Genomic DNA, 19,157 nt, shown 5'->3' with positions numbered 1-19,157 from the left:
TACTACATGAAGATGACTCGGGAGCGCGAGATGGTCCGCAAAATTAGGGAGGAGCAAGAGCGGCGCGTTAAGGTTGACCAAATCCGTCTGAAGGGAAAGGAGGATGACCTTTCTAGGAGGAGGGAGCAGGTGAAGTATGTGTGAAGCAGTCATCAAGCGTCAGGAGCAAGAGTTCAAAATCCGGGAGGCAGCTCTGAAGAACAAGAAGGATGCAGCGGAACCATCTTCAGGGCGTGACAGAAAAGGAAAACAACCACGCTGCACCCAGTAGAACAATGTAATAGACCCAGCAAGTTAAATTCCCTAAGGCATGTTAGGACTAGCTGATGGACCTCTGAACATTATAAGTACAGAGTTTCACACATGCCATTGCAAGTCCGTGTTTGTTTTCCTAAGACATGTTAGGATTAGTGGTGGGACTACTTACCTTAGCTACATACAGTTCCACATATGCAATTTAGTATTACAAGTTTGGTCCATGTACCGCGCTGAGTTAATATTAGAATGTGTTTATCTTTAAAATTTTGTAAGGTTCCTTAGGTTATGGTGCATATGTTTATATGTCCGGAAAAGGAGAGCAAATGTTTTTAGTGCTGCAATGATAAAGTTAGTTTTATATTGAGTGATGGTTTTGTTCGGAAAAGAGCTCATATCAGGTCATAAAACATGAAATAGTGTAAGTGGGTGCTGGAAACCGTCCCCAAAGCCGATAGGGCTTGTCGGCCTTCCAGATGCCGATAAGTCTGCTATCGGCATCGGCAGGCCAGCGTCGGCTGCCACGTCACCCCTATCGTCTGCTGAGGTGCGACATGGGACCTGTCGACAGCTTTCCGATGGCCGATAGGATGCTATATCTATAATTTTTTTTATAACAATTTCTAGATTTGCAATTATTCATGGAAAAATATTATTTAAAAAAATTCGCAACACTCTCCGTCCTCCGCGAAAAGGGAAATGCCGGCGCCACCTCGCCTCCTCCCGCTCCTCGGCCGCCTCCTCGTCGGCGGCGAGATACGCCGGAGCCCGGACCACCTCCGCCGCATCATACCCCACCTTCCTTCGCACCCCAACCTCGCCGCCGCCCTCTCCAGCCTCTACTTCCCGCTCTTCCCCTCCTCCGCCACCTTCCTCCACAACCTGCTCATCCGCGCCTCCGCCGCGTCCCCCTCCCCGCGACTCTCCTTCGCCGTATTCTCCTCCCTCCTCCAGTCCGGATACCTCCCCGACCACGTCACCTTCCCTCCACTGGTGAAGTCCGCTTCCCGGCTCCCCTCTTTCCAGCGCACGGGCGCTCAGGTGCACGCCCAGGCTGCCCGGCGCGGGTTCTTGGCCGACACCTTCGTTGTCAATTCTCTGCTCGCGATGTACGCCGCGTTCCGCGACATGGCGTCGATGCGGGGCGTGTTCGAGTCGTGCGCGGAAGTCGCCGACGTGGTGTCCTGGAACACGGTGGTTTTTGGATACGCGAAGTGCGGGGAGATTGGGAATGCCAGGCGCGTGTTCGACGAAATGCCTCATAGGAATGGCGTATCCTGGAGCGCGATGGTGGGAGCTTATGCGGCTGCTGGGGAACTGGATGTAGCGAGGGAGATGTTTGATAGGATGCCAGCCATTGGGAGGAACGTCGTCACATGGAACTTGATGGTGACAGAGTTTGCAAGACATGGGCTGTTGCCATTGGCGAGGAAGATGTTTGACGAGATGCCGGTCAGAAACCTTGTGTCATGGAACGCAATGATCCGGGGGTACGCGATGAATGGAGAGATGGATGGTGCGAGGGAGTTGTTTGATGTGATGCCAGAGAAGGATGTCGTTTCTTGGACGTGCATGATTTCTGGGTATGCACAGGCTGGGCGATATGCGCAAACCCTTGAGCTATTCAGGACAATGCAGAGCCATGGCGATATCCGGCCTAATGAGGTGACCATGGTGAGCGTGCTCTCAGCATGCGCACATTTGACTGCTCTTGAGGAAGGGAGGTGGGCTCACGTCTTCATTGATAAGCACAAGATGGTGCTCGACAATGAGTTCAATCTTGGTGCTGCTCTCATAGACATGTATGCCAAGTGTGGGAGAACAGACATGGCTACCAAAATTTTCTATTCCTTGGACCAGAAGAATGTCTCCGCCTGGAATGCACTCATCACTGGACTGGCCGGAAACGGTGATGCTCGGCGATGCATTGATGTGTTTGAGCAGATGAAAATGTCAGAAGAAAAGCCGGATGACATAACATTCGTCAGTGTGCTGACAGCTTGTGCCCATGCTGGGCTGGTTGATGAGGGTCGGCAGTTCTTTCAGAGCATGTCATCTGCTTGTGGTGTGCAGCCGGAGCTCAAGCACTATGGTTGCATGATTGACTTACTTGGCCGAGCAGGGCTGCTTGATGAGGCAGAGGAGCTGATCTGGGGCATGCCAATGGCCCCAGATGTCAAGCTTCTGGTTGCGCTACTAGGTGCCTGTCGAGTGCACAAGAGACTTGATGTAGCTGAAAGAGTACGGAGCAGGATCCTCAACCTCAATGCAAAGCAACCCTTTTATTCCTCAAACACGTGGGAGAGCTGCGTGTCGATGGGTTAAGAAGAAAAAAGAAAGGGGGTAAGAGTGGGCTCTTTCAAACACACACCACCACACACCCAGATTTCTCATACGCGCCTATTACAGAATACAAAGCAGCTTGGCTGCCATGTTCTGATATCTGACATTTATGCCGCTGCTGGCAAATGTGCTGATGCCCCAAACGCAAGGGGTTTTATGCAGAAGTATAATATCAAGAAATTAGATGGATCATCCAGCTCAATATATTTAGTTTGAGATTCTTGCAGTTGGAGAGGCTTGAACATCTTATTGGACCACATTCTTTACCGGCAATTGTAGCGCATACCACCTAAGAGTATATACACCCCAATAAGTTGTCGGGACTAGAAATTGTTGTTAACGAAGCAGTTCTAGTTTCAGAGAAGCAGTTCTAGTTTCAGAGCTGCCTGAAATCATCGTGTCCTACATCCTACAAAAGCAGAAGATTTGTCTTTCTCCTACCACAGAACTGATTTTTATTCATTTGTCTGTATTGTCCTCAACAATGTCTGTTTCAGTTCTTACAAAACCATGGACCAATAAGGCAATAATAACAAATGCCACTGCACAAGGGTACAGTATGCAAGGGTCCTTATGATTTCCTCACGGAATATGATTGCTTTCATCTCCAGCATTTCATTCAGGCCGTCCTACCTTCTCCAAGTAATCTCAGTCTCTCAAGAGTCAAGACAGTACATTACAGTTAAGTCTTGATATGATGTTTTCAAATTTCTCCTGACTTGACTAACAGGCCACATATTACCATCTATTATGTCTAATCAGGAGCCCGGCACATTTCCAGTTCAAATATATGGCTTGCTACCCGTCAAAAAATATATGGCTTCCTCAGGATGCTTCTCTAAAGCATCATGTGTTTCTTAAGATGGTGCTTACAAGTTTTAAGAAATTGGACCACATGTGTTTGCGTAATCTTAAGTATGATCTTGGCGAACCCTCAGTTTATCCCCCTTTTCTCTGAATAGAACACTGGGTTACCTTCAATTTGGGGTGAAAGACTACTAAATTTATTTTTCAAAAAAAAAAACGTCCCTGTTTATCTCACAGAAAATTACTGCATTTTTACTGAGGGCTAATTGCTGCGAGTCAAACTTTCCCTCCAAATTTCTGGCAACGTTCATTTTGGGCAAGCAGTTGGCCAATCTTTTTACGCCTCGAACATCAAATATGCCATGTCTGGGATCCAGTGATTTAACTATTTCATGAAAATTGTACACAATTCCTGTGAGATTGCTACATTTTAGATATCCTTGGACATCGCCTAAGTATCTGTATACAAGTAAACCTCACAATATCAGGTGGAGCATCCAGCTCAATGCAATAGGATAGGTTTGACTTTTTGAGTTCTTACAGAGGCTTTAGCATGGTAGATTTGATTACATATTCTTTACCAGCAAATATGGAGCTAGTAAGCTGTTGGTACTAGAAATCCTTTTAGCGAACAGTTCTAACTAGTTTCAGAACTGTCTAATGACAAATGGACACTGCAAAAAGGCAAGAGTACTACTCGTTACACTTGCAGTTTAGATAAGTATATACAGGTTGATTTGAGCTGCATTTACTAAGAAGCAATCTCTGTTAGTCTAATATTTTGAGTGCAGTTACTAAGAAACTACCTCTGATGTCTATTTGAGTGCATTTACTAAGAAGGCTATCTCTGTTTAACTTCCTAAAAATTACTGCATCCTTTAAGAGGGGCATTTCCTCCGCACATACTTTGGGCCAATTCATGACATGGATCCAGGAGCAGAGGAATTTGACGATGCGTTCCCGTTCACATGTGAACGAGTGTACTAAGAAAGCTTTTACCACTGCTGCGATGAGCAGCTAGCAGATGAAAAACCGAGCAAGCAAAACAACAAAAAATCAATAGGAAGACAGCAGGATAATAGCAGCACTATTATACCAACATTAACGTACTTAGTTCGATAACACACGCATCCAGCCCCATAGATTGCAGGCTAGTAAAAGTAAACCACACAAAATAAAGCGATAACTCGAGATGTTCAGACACGATAACCAGAATAGCTAAGCTAAACTCGCTCTTCCGCCAGGACTCAGGGTAAGGCTTAGTCGACCTCCTCCATCTTGCTCTCGCCGGCGTCGTCCTCCAGAGGGGGCATGTCAGTGTCAGCCTCCGGGGCCTCGTCCTCATCAATGCTCAGGCCCAGCTTGAGCATGCGATGGATGCGGTTGCCAAAGGTGTTGGGGTCGTCGAGGCTGAAGCCGGAGGTGAGCAGCGCCGTCTCGAACAGCAGCATGACAAGGTCCTTGACAGACTTGTCATTCTTGTCGGCCTCAGCACGCTTGCGAAGCTCCTCCATGATGGCGTTCTCGGGGTTGATCTCCATCGTCTTCTTGCTGGACATGTACCCAGACATGCTGGAGTCCCTGAGCGCCTGGGCCTTCATGATCCTCTCCATGTTAGCAGTCCAGCCATACTCACCAGTGACAAGACAGCAGGGGGAGTCCACCACGCGGTCAGAGACCACCACCTTCTCCACCTTGTCGCCCAGCACCTCCTTGATGACCTTGCAGAGGCCCTCGAACTTCTCCTTGAGCTCCTCCTTTTTCTTCTTCTCATCCTCGCTCTCATCAAGCTTCAGGCCCTCCTTGGTGGCAGAGACGAGCTTCTTGCCCTCAAACTCCTTCAGCTGGCCAATAGCATACTCATCAATGGCATCCACCATGTACAGGACTTCATACCCCTTCTTCTTCAGCTTCTCAAGGAAGGAGAGTTCTCCACAGCCTTCTTGCTCTCACCAGTGATGTAGTAGATGTCATTCTGGCCCTCCTTCATCCTGGTCACGTAGTCCTTCAGGCTGGTCAGCTCATCTCCGCTCTTGGTGGAGTGGTACCTCAGGAGCTCAGCAATCTTGGTCCTGTTGGTGGAGTCCTCATGGATGCCAAGCTTGAGGTTCTTGGAGAAGGCCTCATAGAACTTGTTGTAGTCCTCCTTGTTCTCAGCAATCTCAAAGAACAGCTCAACGCACTTCTTGACAAGGTTCTTCCTGATGACCTTGAGGATCTTGTTCTGCTGGAGGGTCTCACGGGAGATGTTGAGGGGAAGATCCTCAGAGTCAACAATGCCCTTGACAAAGCTCAGCCACTCTGGGATCAGCTCCTCGCAGTTGTCCATGATGAAGACACGGCGCACATAGAGCTTGATGTTGTTCTGCTTCTTTCTGGTGTCAAAGAGGTCAAAGGGGGCCCTCTTGGCACAAAGAGGACAGCCTTGAACTCAAGCTGACCCTCAACAGAGAAGTGCTTCACGGCAAGATGCTCCTCCCAGTCGTTGGTCAAGCTCTTATAGAAAGCAGCATACTCTTCCTTGGTGATCTCCTCAGGCTTCCTCATCCAGATTGGCTTCTGCTTGTTGACCAACTGCCACTCATGAGAAACCTCCTTGATCTTCTTCTTTTTCTTCTCCTTTTCTTCCTTCTCCTCATCAACATCCTCAACCTTGCCCTCCTCATCCTTCTTATCTTCCTCATCTTCATCATCAGAAATTTCCTTCTCAGTGGTCTTCTCAATCCAGAGAGAGATTGGGTAGCTGATGAACTCTGAGTGCTTCTTGATCAGATCCTTCAGGCGGCGCTCCTCAAGGTACTCCAACTGTAAATAATAAGAGCAAATCGTAAGGAAGAGGTACAGACTAATAACTAGCCAAATGATAAAATAGTAGCAGCACAAACTCTTTGAATGTTCAGTGCAACAGCAAAACTGTACATCTATATTTTAATATCAATGCACCAATGGCTGAACCTAATTATCAAATGTTCAGTTAAACAACTCAACACAGAACAGTTATTATCATCTTTGTACAGTCATTCAACTTAATTCCATATCAATGCTATGGCTGAATACATGCACAACAGATTTAAAACAAAAACAAACATTTTTCCCTATTAATCAAGGGGACTATACATTTAACAACAATAACAAAAGACTGTAAGCTAGTTCCTGGCAATCCTAGGATGAACCAATCAAACCTTAATTAAGGCAATGAACTCCATAACTGAAAAAAATTAGTATGCACTTGTCTCCATCAGCAGTCATTTTAGGTTGAAATTTCTATATTTAGTCAACCCAACAGAACTTCTGCACAATTTCCATAGCAGCTTAAAAACTGAACCCACTATCCACATAATAGCCATGTGATTTTAATACAACTACTATAGCCAAAGTGCATTAGTAGTGTCATCCAGAAGTGCTACATAAGCTAAACATTAAATAACCAACCATGGCTGTATGACAATAGAGACTTATTAACAACTATGCAAAAACATGAACTAAGTAAATTTCTGCTATACCTGATCATCCTTGAGGTAGAGGGTCATCTTTGTGCCCCTGCCAAGCTGCTCCCCAGAGGTATCACGTGCGACGGTGAAGGAGCCACCAGCCTGAGACTCCCACACGTACTGCTCATCATCGTTGTGCTTGGTGGTCACAACGACCCTCTCAGCGACAAGGTATGCCGAGTAGAAACCGACACCAAACTGGCCAATCATGGACACATCGGCACCAGCAGCTAGCGCCTCCATGAACTCCTTGGTGCCAGACCGCGCAATGGTACCAAGGTTGTTCACGAGGTCTGATTTGGTCATACCAATGCCACTGTCAATGATGGTCAGCGTGTTGTTGGCCTTGTCGGGTACAATGTGGATGAAGAGCTCCGGCTGGGCATCCAGCTTGCTCTTGTCCGTCAAGCTCTCAAACCTGATCTTGTCCAAGGCCTGTTTAAAAACACATCAAAACAACAGTTTAGTGGCTTGATTCATACATCAAGCCATGAGGGATGAAAGAACTCAAAAAGTAATGCTGTGTAAAGGTCGCACAACACAACTTTATTAATCATGCAGTAGGACTGTAGCACTAGGACTAAGAATAATTAATAATTAATTGAGTGAAACGTGCACAGCATCAGCAAGTATATGATGTCATACTGCTTTGTCACCACCCAGAACCCATCGCAGATTCTAGACTAGGCACAGTATTGAATTAATAAATTATAAACACGAATTATACAGACAATTTACTAATGCCATTTACTGATCAAATCATCCCTAACATATACCTTTAGAATAGGGAAACTTTGCATGGATAATAACGTTCTCAACTACTAAAACATAACGACAGCGGATCCCTGACAGTAGTCACAGAGCATGTAGATAATAATAATAACTAGATACGAGATACAAAACAGATCCAACTAGATTTATGGCCGACGTCTGCTCCAACAAAGTTGAGGATGTAAAAGCGCCGCCAGCAACAGTGCAAAACCCTACATAACCCACCACCACCAGATTCAAATCAAGTCAACACGCGGCGCAAGGCCGTAAAAGCTCCGATCTACCCATCGGACGGCGCGAGGGTTTAGCGCACAGATCTAGTTCTACCCTAAAACCGCAAAGGTAGGAAGGAGCACGAGCGGGCCGTCGGGGATGGGGGGTGAAACTCACATCGGAGCAGTTGGAGATGAGCTCCCTGAGGAAGATCTCCTTGTTGGAGTAGAAGGTGTTGATGATGAGCGAGAGCAGCTGGTTGATCTCCGCCTGGAAGGCGAACGTCTCCGTCTCTGATGGCCATGGCGAGACGACCTTTTCCCCCCGAACGCGAGTAGGCAGCGGCGGCGGCGGCTACAGGGAGGGGGAGGAAAGGTGCACGAGACGAGGGTTTGTGGGAGGCAGCGTGGGACGAGATGGGACTTGGGTAGGCTGCGGAGCGGTGGGGATTTATTTAGGGGGGACGAGGGGTTCTCGAATGTTCTACCAGAGACGGGAGGCGGGGGGGGGGGGTGTTGACTGACTTGCCGTTGGGCCCGAAGTCACGCGGGCCCCGACGTGGTGGGGCCGGAGTTCCCTGTCCCACCTGTCAGTAGCTGGTGTGGATTTTGCGTTTGTATTGTTATTATATATAGGGTTGGTAGGTTCTAGATTGGGGGTTTAGGAGCATGATTACCTTAATTATTATACCCGTTTTTTTAATAACGGGCAGGAGTTGGCACGTCCATCTACGAACTCTTGTGTTGGCTATTATTAGAGCATTTTCGAGAGTGTTTCTAAGGCTTCGTTTGCCAGGGCTTCACTTCACTAGTGAAGCTATTTTTTTGGCTTTAGCTCCACGAACCGTTCCACCGGTGAAGTTGAAGTGGTTTTGTTAAATCGTTTGGTAAAATGACTTTCCTGTGAGAGCATGTTTTTAGGGGCCTGGAGGAGGAGCCGGGAGAGAAGCCACTTTTTTGGCTCTATCCCACCCCAAATCACTGTGAGAGCATGTTTTTAGGGGCTTCACAAGTGAAGCTATTTTACTTTACCCCGTTTGGTAGAAAACGGCTCCTGAAGCCGGTGGAGAAGGCCTGCCAAATGGGGCCTAAATCTCGCTCTTTAAATCATCATTTCAAGAGTTATTTAATAAAAATTAATTTTCTATATATTTTCGCTCTACAACAGTTTTTCTATATATCTCATGCGCACTCTAGGGAGTTATTCTCGTCTTCTATTTTTTGCTAGCGAAAAATCCATAATAGAAAATGGCTATCTTTGGATGACCATTTAGAGAAGATATTGGAGGATAGTTTTTCACTAAAATCTCTATTTCTAATATTTAGGAAGGATATAAAGAGCTTCTCAAAGATGCTCTTAGTGTCTTTTTTTTTGTTTGGATTTGGATTTGGATTTGGGAAGAAGTCCAGTAGAAATCTTGGAGGGACCTGTACTTTTTTTTCTTCATAAAACCATCCAATTTTTGCAGTGTTATTACCAACAAGGAAATTGTACTCCTCTTTTATAGCCTGTTCGTTTGGCTGTGGCTTGTCGTAAACGATTGTAAATTTTCAGCCAGAACAGTATTTTTTTCTCACACAAACCAGCCAATCGTACTTCTTCACAAACCAGCAACGATACGAACCAGCCAACCGAACAGCCTGAATCAGTTGGTTATACCACGCTACATCGTGGGCAGCGGTAGACCGGGTCCTCCCTCCGCCTAGGCAATTTGCAAGGAACCTTCTGGAACTGTCCTGTCCAGCTGTTGATTCGAGACATGTGCTTATCAGTCATGGTACAGTGTTTTTCTATATAAAATACAAAGGTCCTGGTTTCAGTTAGGGCTTATCAGCCATGGTACAGTATTTTTCTCTCACAACAAACCAGCACCAATTAGACTTATCAGCCCAAAAACCAACCAGCGAACAGGCTGGAAACCGGGCCGGCAACGGAAAAACAGAAAAAAAAACAGAACGGCGAGTCTTCATACTTGAGGCTTCAAGCTTCAGATCAGAATCAGATAGCTGAACTTCTCGTTACAATTACAAAGTAATCCTAATTTTGGAATCATTTTTGTATTAGCCTTCAGCAATTTGCCAGAATACAGACACGGTAAGAGAAAAAAGAGTACTGGCAACTTTTTTCTCATATATATATATATATATATATATATATATATATATATATATATATATATATATATATATATATATATATATATATAACAGGGTATTTAGCTGGATGCTCAAGCTCAACTGCTGATAAGAAAGGGGGGAAAGCGAAAGAAGGATCCTCTGCTTGCTTGGTACATGAAGCAACTGGGAATCAGTACCCTGTTGGCTGTTGTCGCTTTCCCCTTGGAGGACCGATCAGTAGCATGTTTGGTTGGGGCTGAAACGATTCTATACGATCATGGATTATTATTGCTGGCTGGTTGGTATGAGAGAAAAATATTATTTTGACTGAAAATTTACGATCGTTTACGATCAAGCGAACAGGCTGCTGGTTGAACCGTTGAAGCTCAACAGCCAACACCCAACGGGGAGTGCTATACAGTATATGTAATTTTCTTTTCTTTTCTTTTTTATGGGGCCACGTTTATTGAAAAATGGAAACAACCGCTACCAGTAACTTATCACGTGTACTACACGCCTAATGTAGGTGATGTTTTACTGTTCATTTCTTTCTCCAGACGAAAACCTTTCACTCTTCGTCGTCATTCATCAGTCATGCATGATGGTGTCCACGACTCCACATCCTGCAACTCCCAGGACACCGTTTGGCCCTTGAGTTCTCGAACTTCATCAGCTGCACTTGTTGCAGCCGGAGGCAAGTCCTCGATATCTACGGCACTAGAAAGAACAATGCATGCACCCAAAGTGGCAGCCACAGCACAAGAAAGACAGCCGAGCTGGGATGGGTCGGATCTATCACTGGTTCTATTTATGTGATTATCCCTATTTCTTCTTTGGTTTTAGTAGAGGTAGGATGAGGTGTCTGCGGAGCAGGATCCATGTGTTATCCACAGCTTTTCTTTCTCCCTCCTTGTGCTTTCTTCTCCACACGCACCAGGCCGCCTCCACTGCCACTGCTCGCCCGGATAGTGTCACAACATGCTCACCAACCTACCATGTTCGCTTGATCATTTCTGTGGCTTATAAGCCGGCTGATGTTGTTTTGTTGTGAGAGAAAAACACTGTATCATGGCTGATACGATCAAGCGAACAGGGTGACATCTGCCTGTGCCCCCACCCTTGAGCTTGACCCATGCCAGACCTACGCGTTGTCCTCAAGCTCGACCCGTGTTGATATCTACTCTCGCCTGCGCGTCGTCGCCACCAGTCGTCGTCGATCGTGGCGTGGGGCCTCGCCTCCGCTGCTACTCCTCCCTGTGCCCACCGCTGCTCGCTCGCCCCATCCCACTCTTGCCCTATCTCGAGCTCTTCTACTTACCTAGGAAGGAGACGGAAGTGAACTCAAGGAGAGTGCTCTTCTGATCCCAAATCGTGTATTCTCCATGAAAACCCTTCTTACTAAGTGTGATCTTGTCATATTCGGATCCTGACATACTATATGGCTACGATAGTCACAACAAGGACACTATATATCATTTGTTTGCTTAATCAAAGTGTGTCTTTTAGTGGCTTCAATAAAACCATTCACATCTTGTGTGTAAGAAGCTTCATGTCTTTGTTTCATGTACATCCATAACCTATCCACAAGGTAAATATGTAAATTAAAAAAGAATTCTTTTTTGTATAAATATTATATTATTCTAGACCTATGTAACACCCCAGGTGTTTGCCACCAGTTAAGCAATGGGTTTGAGCTCGAACATGGCATATTAAGTGATGATGAAGATGTCAAGGTCCAACCTATAGAAACGAGCCCCAACCTAAATTTGAATATTGCACCTTTGCTCGCCTATAGACCCCTTTTCAAGATATATGCTTGGGTGGTGTGATTGGGATATCTTCATGTGTCTCACATCAATACCCATCTATATTGGGCACTCAAAAAGTTTCATAAAATTTGGAATCAAAAAGTCATATGAAATGATAAGTTATATCCTTGTTGGAATGGTTTTACTAAGTGCTTGAATTACACTATTAAGTGAATGAGAACATGAGATGTCAACCAATCTTGCAACCTTGCCAAAATGACTCTAGATGAACTCTACAACAAAAGTCATAAAAGGTTCATGTTGGGCAAATGCCAAGAAAACGCTCCAATGGATCAAAAAGGATAATTTAAGCTTCATCGTGATCCTACTTTGGTCAAAGTAGAACAGTAGGTTCTATACCAGTTTTGAGGTTGGACATTAAATGAAAGTTGTAGTCCATATCATGTAGAACAAACTTTGTTTTTGGACCAAGAGCTAGATCAACTTGGAAATAAGTCAAACAGAGGCTCGAAGTTGGAACCTGCTGCTGATTTCAGCACTTAGAAATAGTCTAAGTCTAGAAATTCATCGACATCGGCATTGACGTCTCGCGTTCTCCAAATTTCATTAAGTAACTTGACTTGACCCCAAAATAAAAGTTGGAGCATACATCGAGAAGAAGAGCATGCAAAAGGATGGCACTCGTTGGACCTTTTTATGACCCTCAATTTTGGAGTTTGTTAATCGCCGTCAATGCATTGACAATGCCACTTTGGAGATTAATTACCCACTGTTATGTTGCTCAAATGACTAGAGTGCCTTAATGAAAAATGTAGAGCAGGCCGAGGTGATCAACTTCATTTTTGGCCCAAGGTTTGATTCGGCCCGGAAGTGGCCCAAATCAGCTCCCCACCTTGTCCACACCGATGCCCGCCACCTGTTCGACCGCTTGCCGACATGGTCGCCGTGCATGGACGCCGCGCGCCTCCGCTGTTGCCGCGTGCCCTGCTCTCTGCCGTGTGCCCTGCGCCGCACTCCAAGTAGTGGAGCACCAGGGCGACTCGCCTCCCCACTCCTAGCTCTTCTTCTCGCCTCTCTCCGCGTGCCCTCTGGCGGCCGCCATGGTCGAGCTCCAGAGCTCGCGGCCACGCTGTTGTTCTCGCTGATGTATTCGGTCGCAGGCCAAGCTAAGCACCACCGCGTCCACCTCACCTTGTTCCTCCTCCTGTGCGCACTCTCCGGGCCCATGGAGGCCGAAGCCGCACCAATGTCGGGCCGCAGCCGCCATCGCCATGTGTGCATGTGGGTGAGCCCCTTGGGGCAGCTTCTGGTGGAGCTGTCCCCTCCCTTGAGTGCTCCCAGCGATGGGGATGCTTCACCGCGACTCCACGGCCGTCGGCGCTGCCTCAGCCGGCCGGAGCCGCGAGTTCGGCCATCCTCTGCTCTGTTTTCCGACCAGGGACCTCGTGCAAGAATTCGAGTAAAGGAGAGGGCCTTTCTGCAGAACCTGTGACTCATATGAATAGTGCCGTAAGGACTGGTTTGTAATTATTTTGCAGGAACTTTGGAAATTCATAGTAAATCGTAGAAAATTCGTAAAATAGTAAATGAGGACTTTTTAGAATCCCTGTGAAATTGTATATGCAGTGGATCTATAATATGGCATGTTTTAGTTTAAATATTTTGCGGTAAAAATAGATTTGTGCAGTAAGGTTGTAATGCTAGTTGAATTTGTTATTTTTCATAACTGTAGATCTAGGGCTCCAAATGAAGTGAAATTTTTGTGGCATGCTACTCATGTGATAGTTGATGTGTGGTAAAAATTTCATGAGTATTGGGTGAAGTATGAGTGAGTTATTGGTTTATCTCGCTCTCACATGATTTCTTGCTTTAGCAACTTGTTCTTTTCATAGAGGTTGCTATACATATTCAAATGGAGTAAAATTTGTACAGTAGACTATTGAGAGGATATGTGAGCCACTGTAATTTTTGTAGAATTTATTGTATACTTTTGGTATATGTTCATTAAGTCACCTTGTTATCTAAAATAAATTAAGAAATACATTAAAAGAATTTATTTGGTCATGGACACTAGGTTTTCTGGTGTTCTGTAGTCATGTGTGAAATGTTGATAAAGTTGGTTTTGCCCAATTATGAATTTGCAACATAAGTTAATAATTATTTTCTTGCCGATGTGGTTTATGGACAGATCTGGGAACTTAGCAAAGTTCTTCATGATAAGGTGCTTTGTTGTGAAACTTGTTTATACAAAAGTTGTAGATAATTTATGTATCTAACTGTTGTTAAAATTTGGTATCATTTGGCTGAGTAGTGTTTGAGTTACAACTGTTTAAAGTTAGAATACAGGATTTGTTGCTCTCTGTTTTGTATGAACCAGTTTCTGTAAAGGTATAATTTCAACCTACTTAACTTGGGAATCATGCTGTGATGGTTATAGATGAAATGTAGATAATTTCATAAGCTTTCCAAAATGTCTTCTTGCAAGTCATTTGGATTTGTGTAACTCCAGTTATAGCTAAATCTTGTAGCTGCTATTTGCATGTCCAGAAATTAGCAGATTCCAATTATAGTGTTTGCTTGTATATTGTTAAGTGTGACTTATGCCTTGAATGATGACTGAGTTAGAGCACCTGAGATCTTGGGAAACTTATGTCATGCTTGGTGTTGTCGTCTTCTTTGCCATCTTAGCATGATTGATTGTGTGATGTTTAAGTTAAGCATCGCAAAGTACTTAAGTGTGTTAGTGTAAACTATGCTTGTCTTGCTTGCTATTTTGTGATGCGTCTCATGGTACTATTCTTCATATTTATGCACTTGCATATTGCATCTCATCTAGGTACGCTAGATGCACCACGTGAAGGATGAGATGTTGGAGCCAAACCCGAAGACAGTGTTTAATGGATCTATCCCGAAGATGGAAGGACTAAGCGAATGCTAGGACCTGAGACGTCACCAGGACGGTGCAAGCTAACTGAACTGACTTGTGACGGATCCCAGGCAAGCCCCGGAGCATTCTAAGTCTCCTACTTTATAAAAGCAATTCTTTCTATATACGAGTTATATATTGTTGCATTAAGTTGTAGGAGTTGATTGAAACCGTTGATGCATTTATTACTATCCTTGCCTACCTTATTACCTTATTACCCTGTTAGGTCAGGATCGAATAACTGCTTAGCCTTGCTTAGACCGGTAGCGATCGGTGATATCCGGTCACCTACATTATAGGTGGTTACTGGAAGAGTTTAGCTATGGAAAGAATGATATCCTGGAATTAACCATGTCTGATAGATAATTGGAGTCCGGACGGAAAAAGTTGGAGGCAACCAGACAGGGTTCTGGGGTGCTGTTAGTTTCCGTCTGTGTCGATTAAGGACCGACCGTTGCTCGTCCCTCTTGTCATGTTGAACGCATGCCTTACATTTAGTTGGCCGAAGAAAGTACCATTCGACTGCGAAGCTGGGAGATTATTCGGGCCGAGTAGATTGCTCGCAGCGCACTGTACCGGAGCAGGTGTGGTAGGACACGGGGGCGCGATGATAAGACCAAAGGGCAGTCGGTCGGCCCCTGGGTACATGTGATTCCTGGCAAACTCGAGATTCCTGGATAGTTGACTCGGTGACCGATACCTCACTTTAGCGGGTGAGTGAGGTTTGTGTAAGGAATAAATCACCAGCTGGTTAGGAATCGATTCGAATCGCCATCGCTCCTGGATAGTGAGCACTTGACTCGAGTTACGGCATCGTAGTAATTATTATGGAACAATGATGGTTATTTAGATGGTATGGGATATGCTAAATCTAAGTTGGTAACTGGATGTTATTGGTTAATCAAGTGATTGCTATAGTACATGTGCTTACCTAGATGGATAGGTCATAATAAAGATGATGCAAAGTACTTAAAATGGTTTCTTCATGATAGCTTATGCTTTTCACAAACGAGTCAGCTAGCCCACTAAAGAAAGCCTTGCATAATCCTTGGTGTCGCTTTATTTTGGTTTAAGACGGGTAAGTCTGGCTGAGTACATTCGAGTACTCAGGGTTTATCCCACCTTGTTGCAGGTGATGTTCTCGACCTGTTGATGATGGTGGCTAACCGTCGGTGGGCTCGGTGACTCTATACTTACTTCTCATCTACATGCTTTTGTCGGATGATGTCACTTATGCTAGCAATATATTTAGAACTTATATTAATGTAATCATTTGAAAGCTATGTTGTTTTCAATAATTGGTTTTAAAACCCAAACTGGTACTTTTATTTGTGAACCCATTTGTAATATTATTTTCGCTGCAACCCTGTGTATGTGATGTGTATTTGCTTAATCACGCGATCTTGGTTGTGATGTTGATTTACCGAGGTCTTTCGGGACACTCGGCGGACTACCGGGTTTATATGAGTGAAAGTATGGGTGTGTCAACGTGTTAGCGGGGACAACCGTACTTGATCTTGTATAAATTGGGTGGTTCTGTCACAACCTAGAGCTTATATAAAAAATAATTTTAATAGTTGTGAACCAAAAATGACAAAGTAAATATGTAAATTAACTAGAGTTGATGTGAGCCAAATAAGTTGGGCAAAAAAAGAAACTAAATTGCTAGAAAAAAAATAAAAAAGTATCAAGCATCATGTATCTCCCGATCTACGTGAGAACAAAAAATTAGTGAAAGAAATGTATTCATAAGATTTGAAAAGATTTTAGAGATGACACAAACTCACCTCTCAAACCAACTCCTTCAACTGTTCAATGGGCAAAACCTCCCCCTCTGTTTTTTTTTACAATTTCTCACCTCCAATGGAGCTCAACAATGGCATGAACAGCTACAGTCATAGGGAGAAAGAAACGTATTCGTAGGGGGTTTATTTTTAGGGGCGGTTGACTAAGAATATCACCCCTGTTATCACATTTTAGACGCAATTCTTTCAAGAGAACCGTCCCTCAAACTATCTTCTAGAGATGATTCGGTAAAGACGTCCATCCCAAAAATACTATTTTGAGGTGCGGTTCTCTGAAGGAAGCCGCCCATAGAAATGGATACGTTTCTAGGGGCGGTTTTCTTAACAGAACCATCTCTGAAAAAATTATTTCCAGCAACGATTGTGTGTAAAAAATATTTCTAAAAATTATTTCTATACTAGTGTTTTATTAGATTTTATATTGGTGCGTATTGTATATGCGAATAATCCCATGCTGGCGTGCTTGGAATTGAACTTGATTAGATCGGATCCATGTTAATTTTTTGAACTAGTTGTTTCGTTAAATGTTAACGATCATGTCATTAGGAAAATATGCTTCCGGCATTGAGAAAAGAACTATTTGAGATATACGTGTCCAGAAAGGTTAAACGTCCGTCCCTGGTCGGAATAAATTTCCAACTATTTTTAGGAAAATTTGTCAGGTTTGGCGGATCCTGATAAAGTGGCCTGGCTCCCTCCTCTGAAGAAATTTTTAAGATAATTTAACATGTATGAGTTGTTTTCTAGAAATATTACTTTTGCATATGTACTTAAGTGTTTATTAGTAATATTACGTCGTTCACGTCATATAAGGGCCTAGATTTTGGTTTCGCCCGACCCTGAAAACTCAGGACCGACCTTGATAAAATGCTTTCGTTTTTTTAATATATAGGTTTTTATCCGGTACTTAGATATACAATATATCTAGATATACAGTGAAAACAATATATCTAAGAAAAACCAAAACGTCTTGTATTAGATAGTCGTCCTGTTCGCTTGGCTTATAAGCCGTACTTTTTCAGTCAACGAACAATATTTTTCTCTCACAACAAATCAGTCAACAGTATTTTCAGCGATGGCTTATCAGCCAAGCGAACAGGGCAAGTATTTATCTAGTGGTTATTGGATTACATGTAAAATGTAGGTATGGATTTCACCCTTTTTAAAAGCTCATAATAAATATATGGGAGAATTATGTATTTGACACTGAAACAAATCAATCTTTCATATTTGTCATTAAAAAATTTAAACTTTCTTGTTTGGTACCAAGTTGAAATTTCCTTCCCTAGATAGCACTGCCGTCCATTTAGGCTAGTAACGATGTCAAGTGGCTAGTAAAATGACATGAATGCCCTTCTTTGTAGAAGAAATACATGATGCCAAATAGGGAAATAATAGATGGACAGATTGTTAAATAAGAAAATTATAAATATCACAAATATATTGTGAACTAAAATATGGGATTTTGATAATCGAAGTCTGCAAATAAATAAATAATAAATTTTAAATTCTAAGGCAAGAGCAGGTCCGCTGGGTAGGCTTATCACGGGAGGGATTTGCCCTGTCTAGTTAGCTTGGTCAGAAAATTTTTGATGCAGTTTAGCAGCTCGCTCATCTCAGTTTGGTCAGTCCTATATTCTTGTCAGATCATCGTAAGACATGAAGACAACAACAAACAGATATTTCTCCACAAATATTTAGAATAGTACATGTTTGAGCATCTGGTGTCACAGCTAGCCAATCATCTAGAGTTCTCCAGAACTGAACATCAGAACTATACAAGTACTCATATTTCTCGCTCAATCACCGAAACTATGAATTACTCCCTCTGTCCCTAAATGTTTATCGTCACGATTTGCGTGTCAATAACTTTGACTCGATTTATAGAAAATACATATAATATTTCTATCTCCAAATATATTTATTAAAAAACTAAATTTAAATATTTATCCAATGATACTAATTATGTATCATAACTATTAATATTTTAATACATATTTAGTCAAAGTTGTTTTTCAATAAGCGAAAACGACACATTTAGGAACGGAGGGAGTATTCAATAAAGGACTTCGCTGGGGGCACCGCTTGTCTTCCCAAGCTTTTGGATATGTAGCCTGGGTTAGCAAAAAAAAAAGCATTGCAAATCTCAGAAATAACAAGTGCAAGAAAACTCTTTCCCGTTTCAGATCAAGAACATGCCCCCACAATCCTCCTGATCTGGCCTGGGGAGGCTGCCCTGTGGCCTGTGCGTCGGGAGCCGCCGCCGCGCTACCTCTGCCACGTTGCTGGCTGGTCGTAGGGGCTGCGCCGCCTCCGCCACGTCGTGGGCTTGCCGGAGCGTCGGCCCCGCCGCCGCGACCGCGCCACGGCCTGGCTCCGCCGGGTGAGGTCGCCTCGCCAGAGGGCACGCGCAGCTGGTGCTAGGCGCCGTCGGCCGCAACATCCTCTGCTCCATCATTCTCTCCTCCTCCTTCCATCAATCTAGGGTTTGGTGTTTTTTTTTCGGGGAAGAAGGTCACGGACTCACGGGAGACAGGAGCGCTCGGCCGCTCGGGAAGTCCAGAGAGAAATTGGATGCGTGAGTAACAGAGGGTATGTTGGTCACACTAAGAAAAAACTGACACGGTCAAAGTAGTCAACTAACATATGAATGGATGAAA

General features: G+C 44.1%; 1 protein-coding gene and 1 pseudogene across 1 annotated transcript; one reads left to right on the top strand and one right to left on the bottom strand.

The window, feature by feature from the left end:
• The first annotated feature begins 930 nt into the window (after positions 1 to 930).
• On the top strand, positions 931 to 2,811 carry LOC136502089 (pentatricopeptide repeat-containing protein At2g44880-like). Its single transcript, XM_066497575.1, has one exon. It carries the CDS (start codon positions 955 to 957, stop codon positions 2,578 to 2,580), a length of 1,626 nt encoding a protein of 541 aa, XP_066353672.1. The 5' UTR covers positions 931 to 954; the 3' UTR covers positions 2,581 to 2,811.
• A 1,650-nt stretch (positions 2,812 to 4,461) lies between these two features.
• On the bottom strand, positions 4,462 to 18,952 carry LOC136500249 (heat shock protein 81-1-like; annotated as a pseudogene).
• Positions 18,953 to 19,157: the final 205 nt, after the last annotated feature.

This window comes from Miscanthus floridulus, chromosome 13 (genome assembly GCF_019320115.1).
Source record: "Miscanthus floridulus cultivar M001 chromosome 13, ASM1932011v1, whole genome shotgun sequence".
NCBI classification, from domain to species: domain Eukaryota; kingdom Viridiplantae; phylum Streptophyta; class Magnoliopsida; order Poales; family Poaceae; genus Miscanthus; species Miscanthus floridulus.
Note: the sequence above shows the minus strand (reverse complement) of the source record. Positions and strands in the feature narration are given on the sequence as shown.

What these genes read in the sequence shown, in the direction of transcription:
- LOC136502089 (XM_066497575.1), top strand. Translation starts at nt 955, where the DNA reads ATGCCGGCGCCACCTCGCCTCCTCCCGCTCCTCGGCCGCCTCCTCGTC.